Source organism: Hetaerina americana, unplaced genomic scaffold, assembly GCF_022747635.1.
Source record: "Hetaerina americana unplaced genomic scaffold, ioHetAmer1.1.p SCAF_13, whole genome shotgun sequence".
Taxonomy (NCBI): domain Eukaryota; kingdom Metazoa; phylum Arthropoda; class Insecta; order Odonata; family Calopterygidae; genus Hetaerina; species Hetaerina americana.
In genome coordinates, this window is record NW_027286403.1 from 14,267,538 (window position 1) to 14,279,289 (window position 11,752).

Below are 11,752 nucleotides of genomic sequence, written 5' to 3' on the forward strand. Positions count from 1 at the left end.
TTTATTTGAAAGAGGATACTTTAAACTACTTCTCAACATAATCTCCAAGCAAATTAAGGCATTTGTCATAACGTGTGACAAGTTTCTGTATTCCTGCTGCATAGTCCTTCGCCGCCAGCTCATTGAGATACGCGAGGGACCCATCTTGCACAAATTTTTGCATAATGCAGATGGTGTTTAACAATTTCATGAACAATTGTTCGAGAAACATTGGGAAAATGCTCACAGATGTCATCAATTGTTACGCGCCGATCGTTCCTCACGAATTCGTCAACTGAGCTCACCAGTTGGTCTGTAATGACAGACGGTCTCTCCGAACGCTCATCGTCGTGTGTGTTCCCCCTCCCCATGTTGAAGTTGCGACACCACCGCCGAACAGACGACTCGTCCATTACATTGTCTCCATACACCTCCTTTAATTGGCGATGAATATCACATGGGCGAACGTTTCTTGCATTGAGGAATTTAATCACTGCCCTCACTTCACAACTGGCGGCGTTCTCAATTTTTTTAAACATTGTAAACAATCACAGAAACAACACAGGCAATGCTAGCGTCACGCAACTTGGCTCAGAGAAGGCAGACAAGCCACTGAAGCTATCTGACCTCGTCCAGCGGCTACTCGCGTCGTCAGCACTTCATGCGGCACGAACGGGTACTACTTTCCGGATGACCCTCGTAATAAAACAAAGGTTATGCGATTTTCTAGAGAGAAAAAGGCTAAGCTTAACATTAAAGTAGGAGGGCAAAAACTAGAGCAGGTAGAACAGTTTACGTATCTCGGTAGTGTTTTGGACCAACACGGTCAAAGTAGTAGGGACGTAAGGCGAAGAATTGCGCTAGGCAAAGAGGCTTTCACAAGGAGAAAGGAGTTGATGAGAGGGACGTGGAGTAAGGATATAAAGAAAAGACTCGTGAAAACTTTGCGTAGCTATGTACGGCGCGGAAACGTGGTCATTGAAGCAGGAGGATAGACGTAGACTGGAGGCTTTTGAAATGTGGGTGTGGAGAAGAATGGAGAAGGTGAAATGGACAAAGAAGAAAACAAATGATGAAGTACTTGGTATGTTGGAAGAAATCCTATGGAGGCAGGAAAAGTGCATGAAGGGGGTACTGACCGGCAGTGGGATGTTGAAGACTGTAATAGAGGGGAGAATGTTAGGCAAACGAGGGAAGGGAAGGAACAGGATAGGGATTTTGGACGGGCCGAAGGGAGGAAGAAAGTACTCAGAGATGAAGAGGGACCTGATGTAGAGTAGAATGCTGGATTTTGTGTTTTGTTAGGAGTCACAAAATGTTTATTTAGCAGCTGTGTCCATCCAAAAACCTACTTTAACCGGTAGATTACCTAAAAAAATAATATATATATAATATAATATATATAATATAATATATAATATTATCTATCCCTGTTTCCTTCAGATCGACTGGCACTGAATTTGACGATTATTGATCAGCGAGTGAAGGGGCAACCATTGTTGTCGCAATTATTCGTGAGACCTCTCCCGTAATCGAAGGCCATAAGGTGTGAAATTCGACGATGGGTCAATTGACTCGAGACGAATAAATCTACAAGTTCCAAAATAAAAATCTGAAGAGGGCAATTTGTATCCTTCTCCCCCCAATTAAATTAATCTTTCGCCTAAGCGAACGGAGTAGGTACCCTGTCTCACAAAACAGCTAAGCACCTGGGGAGTTTTCAGTTCATAGGTGTCAAAACTGCGAGTTGAAAACGTGTATAGCGAAACGAAGTTTTCTGACGCAAGGAAAATTTCTTTCCAGGTACTAATAAACAGAAAACAGGCTAATGGTAGAGCAAAAATAACGGAATGAGAACAAATCACTGGTCATAACTATGATTCTTTTTAGCTTCTCCATGTTCGCCTAAATGAAACTAGGCACTTGAAGAGTAATCCTGTCGAATGAATATGAAATCATATATGATCTCCGAAAACCACTACAATTGGAGAGAGGAAAGGTTTCCCGAAGCTCACTTCTTCTAATTTTTCTGGAAAAAGGCAAAAAATTCATCCCGTCCACCCTTTAATTACCCTACTCTCGGGCCCGTCCTTGTCTTACTTACCTTGAAGGAGCCAATTCGTGTCAGAGGCCGATCCTTGTTGCAGCAGCACCATCAGTAAAATGACGATCAGAATTGCCTTCATATTTAGAGAGATCGGTAACTGCAAATGGAAAGGAAAGAAAGTCATTATGATATAGGCATCTGTGTATTAAAACTTTCACTTTTCAGCAATTTAATCATATTTTTAATAACCCGTCGTGACAATGAAATGATATAAAAAGTCTAGTAAGCCAATTGCCGTAATAAGTAGTATATTAGAACGTTATTTGCAGTATGTGTACATGATATCAAGTGAGGGTTTAACATGATATTTATTATAATAAAGTTAAGAGACACAAGATTTAATTTTTATGGAAGGAAGCCAATTGCATAGCACAAAGTGTCTAAGGAGTTTATGGACAGCTACAAGACGCCCTTTCAGCAGAATAAGTTTTTGGATATTTTAACCCTTGAGTGATTTAAAGTAATACCATATATTTATTATTTTACGGCTATAAGAGTAGTGTGGCTTGCTTCATTCCGAAGAAAGAATGATTATTATTCATTCAAAGTATAATCACTGTTGCCAAAATAAGATTTTTGATGGGTACGATTGAAGTTTTCTTTTTTGAGGATGAAAGCTGGGCGGGGGGCAGCCCAGAAAGCGTTCCGTTGCAGAAGGAAAGTTCCTGAGTCCAAATTCCGGGCGATGCCTTTCGGTAACCCCAAAATCCAATCGGCACGATTTTTTCGTTGATAGGACGCGGGAGTCCGAGTGGTAGCAAGGGTAAAAGAAATGTCCTCCTGCCTCTCCTCCCTTGCCCTAACGCTCCTAAAAAATTTCACGCTCGTTTCACGCGTTGTTCAGGGTGAATTTTAATCTCGTATCGAAACCTACTTTTAGGGTTTTACTTGGGTTAGATCTGGCCGCCAAACATTCACCAGGAGACCTAACCAATTCGACAGAACATCGCTCCTCATAGTTTTCATCTAAATATGTTATAATGCATTGGTCAATGATCCCTACATCGTAGATATTGATAAAACTATACCCAAGTGTAAACTAAAAGTATATGATGAGAAAGTGCAGAGAAATATTTACAGGTAAGTTTAAATTAATTAATAATTTATATCAATAAAACTACTAACAACCTACGTCACGCTCACCATCAGGGCACGAGTCCTAATATCAAACTAGTAAATTATTATGAAAAATTATACATAATTTTTTTAAGTGCATGGGCAAGGAATAAAAAATGAAAAGAAAAACCTGTCAAACAAATATTAATGTTTCACAAATACGCTTGTCGTGAATTGCGTGATAGAAAATGAGAAATCAAATCTACAGGGTCTGCCCCAAAAATAAGTAAACAAATCCGGGAAAATTTTTTTTTCCAAATCAAAGTACGACTTACTAAAATTCTTCAAAAGATCAACCCTTGCACATCGACACACCGATGCCAGCGCCTCTGCCAGTCGCGGTACGCTTCCCGGAAGGTGTCAATGGAATCCCTCGTTTAGGCACTTCGTCGCGACATCTTAGAAGTTCTCCAGCGTTCCAAAATGGTTGCCTTTCAAGTTATTTTTATTCTTCGGAACAAAAAGGAGCCGTATTTGCCACATCGAGCGGTAGATCACTTTCACAGTGGTCCAAGAGATCACGCGAGGTTGTCACACCAGCAGCCTTCTGATCTTCCGACAGCACCTAAGGCACTATCTTGGCACACTCCTTTATCATAGCTAAATCTTCTATAAGAATGCGATGAACTGTAGTTTCAAAATATTGCAACTCTTCTGCTAGCATTATGACCCTCGGGTGTCGATCGGAATTGAGCATGTCTCTCACTTTTGGCACATTTCATCGCAATGCAACGTTGACAGACGTCCATGGCATCCCTCGTCGTCAACCTCCTCTCTACCCTCAACGAACATCTTGTGCGAGAGGAAAACCATTCTTTGGGACATTGCTAGATCTCCATAAGCATATTTAAACATGGTGTTTTTCTCCGAAACCGATTTTCAAGCGTATCGTTCCTCCATGGAACGTGGAACCGTGAGTTCGTGAGGCGTCCCTCGAAAAAGGGTCCAGTGAAGCAGCAATCTACACTCTGTAACGGCTCGCAGGCCATTGACGCGGGTCGCGTTTCTTTCCAAAGACCTACGCACCTTTCCCACCGCAAATTACCACAACTCATTCGTCTCATTACCGCATCAGCAGGTAAAAAATCAACCTACCAATTTTTAGGATAGACCCTATATCATTAGGAGTTCAACAATTATACATGAATTTCGAAAATTTTCAATGTTTGGATTGGGTTTTCGCTGGAGATCTTGTTCAAGCTTTATTGAAATAAAAAATGTTTCTGACTACATTTAAGTAAGTCGAAAAATACATTGCTTATCTAGCTTAAAAATCACTAATTAACTTTATTAATAACTGTCTAATATCTCAAAAGTCACGTTAATTTTGGATTAGTGTTTTCCACGATAATCAAATACATTTCGTCACCAGTGTCCATATGTGAAACCCCATTAAAATTTTGCCACAATCAACACTAATTTTATTCTATTAAAATCTTAAAATACACATACAGAGTTCCTGCAAAGATCTCCTCGGCGGTTTAAAAATGAATCGACGACTTTTGTGCTCCCGCGTATGAACATCTAAGTAGAATGCCAAGGCTCCCATGATTAGATACCCATCAAGATGATTCCTAGTGGATAAAATCCAAAATCCATCGAAATACAAATACTTAGATCCGTAGTCACAACTTTGCAATAAAAGATATGGTTTTAAGGGTGTGACGGCGGCTATTAATTCAGTAGATAATGATAGTTACATATGAGTGTGTACATACTTATGTATGCATACAATTTTTTTAATCGGTCAAAACAGAAACGTGAAATATGACCCATGAAAGGACTCTTTAATTGAATTCCGATACTTCATTCTAATATCGGAGGAGTTAATTTTTCAGAGGTATTCCTGTCCCAACTAGGTTGTTACCCGAAACTTAAAAGTGCACCGCACCTTCGGAGAATTAGGACGCTCAACCGTGGGCTCTGCTCGTTAAACCGTGGCGCCTTTCGTTCAGGGACAGAGAATGCCGACGCCGGCCGTCTAGCCACACTTCCTCTTTCCCATCATTCCTGCCATGATCACCCACTTACTTCAAATAGCACAATTGACCTCAGCAATCGCGTGCCTCGCGGAGTAACTCCTGCAGTGTGTCATTCAAGTCGCAAATGTTGACAGGAGCCTATTCCTTCTTGATTTCTTCGATAAAATTTATGGCTATTTAAATTGCTTTTGTATCAATAGATCATGCGGCCATAATTGTATGGTAAGTTAAGAGGGGTGGTAAAAATATTTTTTTTAGATTTAAATACAAATGATGATGAAATTCTGCAATAAGGTTTCAACTTCTCTGACTGATAAGACTAAATGATGACTACAAAGGCGGACATTTTGAAACGTTTGACATCGAGCATTCTTATTTCCTTCTTGCTGTCACTCCTTCACAATAAAGTAGACAAATCGGGAAATTAAAATCATCATAACATTTCCAATTTTGTCATATAGTCAGGAACGCTCTTAAAACGCATTCATTGTATTTTCATTTCGAAAATATATTTGAATACTTCTCTTCCTTGATAACAATTTTCAAATAATCCAACAAAATTCCTTTGCGTTACGTCTAACTTCAAAGTGAAACACTTACGGAAATTAATCGGCTCCCAATACCCAAGCTTGTGAATTACACGCAATAAAGGGCTTAGTATGAGGTGAGATCTACGCCCCCCCCCCCCCAACCATAAAACTTACCTTAGGGCTGTAGTTAGAACTGAAACCTAAAAATGCAACTCGAGATCTTTCTTATATAAAATTCCACCAGTCCTCAATTAAAAAAGCATTTCTGAAAATATTTAGCTGAAGACCCAACTCGTAGTACTTAAAATTGTATTTTAATCGCCAGAAAACTCCACTGTACGTAGACTACCGTGCAACACTACATGCTGTAAGTAATGGCCAACTGTTCAGGGCTCCATAATAAAATTATTAAGTAATTAGTCATTAAGTGCACATTTTTGGGGCTCAAATTGACCATTCGCGTCTGCAGCCAAATAGAGAATGACGAAAATAACTTTCCGTGATTCATTAACTCTCATTACGTTGTGAGGTAGTGTAGATATTTATTTTTCATGAAGTTGATTCAGTGGAGGAGCATTTTTGAAACTCTGTATGCATGTGACAGAGACGAAAGAAGTGTGAATGGATCAGGTAAAACGATGGAAATCAGCGAAAGGAAGTAACTATCCTTTCAATCAGGCTTTTCTTGGCAGTGAATGCCCAGAAAGGGGACGGTGACGAGCATGCGTAGTTGTATCCGAATCACACTTAACGGGCAGATTACAGGATGTCCACAGGGAAATCGCATGAATATTTCATGAGCATGAGGATTTTCCTGATTTTTAAAGGCAAATAATCACAGGCCGTGAATTATATCCTTTTATTGGATTCCAAATTTTTATTCCTCTATCACTCCGCATAAAATTTTTCCATTGACGTACGTATGACTAATATATTTTTCATTTTTCACAAGATCATTTTTTCTTTTGCAAATAACTCAAACCAAGGAGAGAAGGGACCAAGAATGATTCCTAAAATTACGTACAAGAGTATGAAAGCTGATCATTAGGACAAACTCATTTGGAATTATCATGAACAAAGTACGATTATGAGGTTAGAGTTACACAGTTTCAATGTTACCAACTTTTAGCAATTTAATGATCTCTTATTACAAAATCATGAGTAGGGTTCTTGGATGATAGGACAATCACTGCAGATTATTTTGAACGCCTACCCTAAGAGATTGCTTCGAGAAAAAAATGAAATAATGGTGATACACATATCAGCATATTTTATTACTATCTTCTTATATTGATTAAATAGTATTTTATTTAGTAAACGGATCAGTTTGGCTTGATATACTACCATTGCTACTTTAAATGGGTGTTTAAAATTTGCGAAATGTTCTGAATACTTACGGAATTACGAATAGTAACAGATCTGAACTTGAAAAATACCTGAGCGCACTGCACCGCCCGGGTGCGAGTGGCAGGAAATTAGCCCGTATACCTGTACTAACTCAAAGGCTACGCGTTACAGTCACGCATTGGCCGGGGCTGTTGTGCGAGGTTCATTGGCTCTTGGAAAACCAAACGACAAAGGAAGAATTATCGAGCTCCTCTGGATGCGCGGATCACAAAAAGGGCTTGCAAAGGATGAACTTGCAGCAGGTAGCAATGAATTTTAATAATTTTTTACCGCCCAGGGGGAACAATAACTAAGTAAATAAATATTTATATATGCATATATATATATATGTATATATATATATATATATATATATATATATATATATACATACACACACACACCTTCACATGGTTACAGAAATTTTAAATAACCTTAGCTTAATATACAATGACAAGTCTTAAACATCATTCCTTATGATTTAAATTGCTTTATATGGCATTTTTGGAGGCGTTTTTTTTCTACAAATGAAGGATTTTTAAAAATTATGTTGGTAGCATATTTTTCAGTGCACTATTACTTTTTACCATATGTCTGCATGTAGAATCAGCATGGTAAACAGACGAGTGACGGCTAATTTTCCGTCTAAATATTACGTCATATTTAATTATGACTACTTGAAAACTGTTTATGGCTTAAACATTAAAATGCCAATTATTTAAATTTTAGGCTTTAAAAATCTTTAATATTGTTCTTTTTTAGTGTTGGAAATTTTGATATAGAGTTCACTGTGTAACACTTTTGAGGTTTTTGCAATTCAAGAAGAAAAATGTATTTTAATCGGTAGCGATTCATTGGTATTGACTAAAGGAGAAATTCCTGAAATCTTTGATTTCATTCTTTTTGTTAGGCGTTCTCTTTCCCACAAAATGTTGTTCACTTCGCATCTTAAATAGAAAAATCGTAAAAATCTTTCGCGAAAACGGAAAGCCTAGCAAAAATAATAACAAGAAGGGGCATCAAGAATTTCTCTGCAAATCGGTACCAATGAATAGCTACGCATAAAAGTATTTTTTTTTATTTTTAAGTATTTAAAAAAATATTCAAATGTATTCCTCTTTCTAAAATGGAAACACAGAAACTAAAAATATTACACAATGCACTCAGCATTGTAAGATATTTTACCAAAAAAATGAGCTAAATGAAAGATGGAGCACTATAAAATTCGAAATATTATAACAAGGCGATTATTCGGCTGTTTTTTCGATACTCGCAAAATGTGCCAATTTTTTTCAAAAATGTCAACTGTGTCTGTCATTTTCACCTAAACGCGAGAAGTCAAAGGTCAACTAGAGTCCCTTGTGGCATTTAATTACACGCAACTGTTATTAAAAGATATTATTAGCGTTCATTTCATTAGTCACTTATTAAAAATCAAATGCATTTTATAGAAAACGTGATGCTTCACATTTCACATTACCACATCCATGATTCATACCCGCATTTGTAAATACAAAGGTTCTCTTTTTTTTAGGACCTGTAATAACTTTTGTGTTTTAAATGAACCATAGAGCACCAAAATCTATGCAACAGAGAGCAAACTCGTTGAATTACCCGAGCAATTAAAATGTTTTAAAGTAATGAAATTGAGACACAAATGATTGGGTTATCAATAAATAAGCGAACGATCCATTAAAATCTTAAGATTAAATAATTCTGTCTGATACATCCTTTAATTCCTTGTTTGCTAATGTATGCGACTTCATCACCATTGTAGGCTTATCGAGGCCAAGCTTAGGATCACGACGTCACTAAGAAGCTGACTGGAAACGATAAACGAGTTGTGAAACGGTCCCTAGTTACAACACTATCACCGTCGAGAACATTTAAATTGGATCGCTAAGCAAATGAACTGCTATTTTATTACAGACAAAATAAAAGGAGGTTGAAGGAGCAAAATATGGTATCACAGCACTGATTTAAAGAATTTATTTCGGATAAAGACGATAATATTCGTCTTGGTTATATCATGTCACAATAAGGTCTCTTACTACACGGGGAAAACCAGGCTGTGGTTTACCAAGCCCATGAGGAGTGCAACCTCATTCTGTAAGCGAAACACACGATATATTGAGGAAGACACGATAAATTCGATAGCCCTCATCATATTTCACAGTTGGAGAAGTTTTCTATCGATCTCATACGATCAACACATGTAGTTCACCGTAGTATGGATTAAGGTCTGGAGGCTCACATTTGCGATGGGTAAATACGATTATAAAATGTGTACCTGGAGTGCATAGTATATATAGGGTTTAATTTATAGTACATACACTGTGGTTCCTGAGAAACCTGCCTGAAATGCGCACCGCATGAATTTGATGAAATAAATTTAATGGCAATGTAACGTAAAAATTTATTTGGCACAGACCTGGCAAAACAATTCTCTGCATCTAAGATATATCCTCCTAAAATTTCAAATAGTTTTCAAACGCACGGTACATTTTAGCCTTCAGTTCAATTAATAGAAGCTTAGTTTAAAAAAAACAAATATTTCATCAGTATTATAAAATTTGGAGATAAGAATATCAAAAATTCATGACGAGTATCCTCACACGATCCTTTCAAGAAAATTCTGTTTCAAATTCAATGATTCTTTAAAAAAGAAAAATATAGTTCACCTAAAAGACGCTCACTCAAGTATTTTACCGTAGAAATAAATTTTTAGCCTAGTTATGTTTCGAATGCTTATCTCAATCGTTACTATGTAATATTTCATACTCAATGATATATATATATATATAGAAAGGAATGACATTTTTCAAGTTTAAATTGCACGAATTATCAATGTAATTCTCAGAAGAATATTAAACGTGTTTGCAAGCGCTGAGTTTCACTATTTAATCTTGGAGGAATATTAATATTTTTCAAGCATTAGGCAACCGATTTTCACAGCTTAATTATAGGGAGAATGTTAACCGTCTATTTCAAGACAAAACACGAATCTTCCACGACATTTTCATGAAGAGTTCCATCTAGATTTCAAATTTGGGATTGCTCGCTTACAAACTCCAAAGATGATATTCAAGCTTAAAACAGGCTAACTTAACATTAATTTGACGCACGACGTTCTTTTAAGAGTCCAAGAATAATGGAAAATATTGACTTTACGCAGTACTAAAATAATAATTTTGCACAGTGTTACCATGGAATTACTGTCCACATTATAAAAAAAGAAATTAAGTTCTGTGACATTCAGAGAATTTTCCAAACTGGTCCATGGTGTAAAGGGGGAATCAATGAACTCGTGTTTGTGGGTAAAACACCAAGAAATATAAATATTCAAACTGATGATCACATAAATATTAAAGAGACACAACTAAAACAGAGCAACAACAACATCAAAGTTTAAAAAAAGCACCATCTGGGAATGTACGTAATATTAAGGGGTTCGTCCACACTATTTTATGAAAGCTAAGGAAGTAGCTCATAATTACTAATGTTGATGGGATGAATGGGAATCCATTTCCGCGCTGTAGAAGTACATAAACGAGGTGATTGATGAAGACAGCAATTTTGTTCGATAATTAAAAGTATGCTAAAAACACTTCACAAATCTAAATGCAGCTTTAAATACTCAGGAAAAAAACTTAGGCTAAATAATTTTTCCTGAGGCAACATCATGACAAAATTGCTAATTCTTTGATCATAAAAGAGGAAAGTTGGGAACAGGAAAAGTGCTATGGACTAGGATAAGCAATATGAAATAATGGATGACATTCTACCTTTCTTCCTTCGTCACCGCCCAAATTTTGCCGGTGGTTGTCCACGGTAACCTACAGCGGTAATGCTTTTCTGGTTGTAAAAACTTTTCTTCATCAAACAAAGGATCCGATGGCCTACTCCAGCACTCGAAAAAGGGGACCACACCCCCTCCCCTCCGACGGCGGGACTCGATCCGAATGTGAATGGGACTTCCGCGCCGCGGCTACGGGACGGGAGGGTCCCTCCTTACCGGGAGCCGCTACTGGTCGCACTCGGGAGACGGCGAAGCACTTGCGATCGCCTCTCACAGCTTCCTGCCTACACTGAAGCTACGACAAACGACCCCAGCGTTCTAACAACTGGTCTGCGCTACGCGCCAACCGGGCTGGCCCGCCTGCACGCACGTCTGTCGGGATCATCAATGTTCTCCTGAACCCCCTCCACCCTCTCTCCCTCCACTCCACACCGCGCTACCAGTCCGGGCAACATTGCTGTACAATCTTGGTACGCCTTTTTGTTACTCTTGGAGTGCATGGTTTTAGCGCTGGATGGCAACACAGTAGCACACGCATAGAACATAACGGGTACCGGTGTCCCCATCTTGTACTTATTCCTTGTATTTCGTTGGATGGGCAAAAACATCATACCACCATTTCACAATGACGTTGCCTCCGCCTGACCACAGCCCCAAGATGCTAACCCCTCTCCCGCCTGCCCCTCCCCGTTTTGTCCTCTACTCCCCCGCACAAAGCAGAACTCCCACCCTCCCCCCGCACCGAAATCCAAACGGGACCCCTCCTCTCGCCTGGTCCCGTCCCGGCTCGGCGCTCTACGCAGTGTGCCCACGTGATTCGTACCTGCCCCATCCGTCCCACCAGAGACCCGCT

At 38.6% G+C, this 11,752-nt stretch overlaps 1 protein-coding gene across 1 annotated transcript in view; it reads right to left on the reverse strand.

Moving 5' to 3' along the window:
- The window catches only part of LOC139686110 (alkaline phosphatase 4-like), a 55,686-nt gene extending 44,394 nt beyond the window's left edge, over positions 1-11,292 (reverse strand). The window contains exons 1-2 of the mRNA XM_071583284.1: positions 10,886-11,292; positions 2,084-2,183 (exon numbers count right to left, since the gene is read on the reverse strand). Of these exons, the coding sequence (XP_071439385.1) occupies positions 2,084-2,165 (82 nt within the window). The 5' untranslated portion in view covers positions 2,166-2,183; positions 10,886-11,292. The remainder of the gene's footprint in view (positions 1-2,083; positions 2,184-10,885) is intronic.
- Positions 11,293-11,752: the final 460 nt, after the last annotated feature.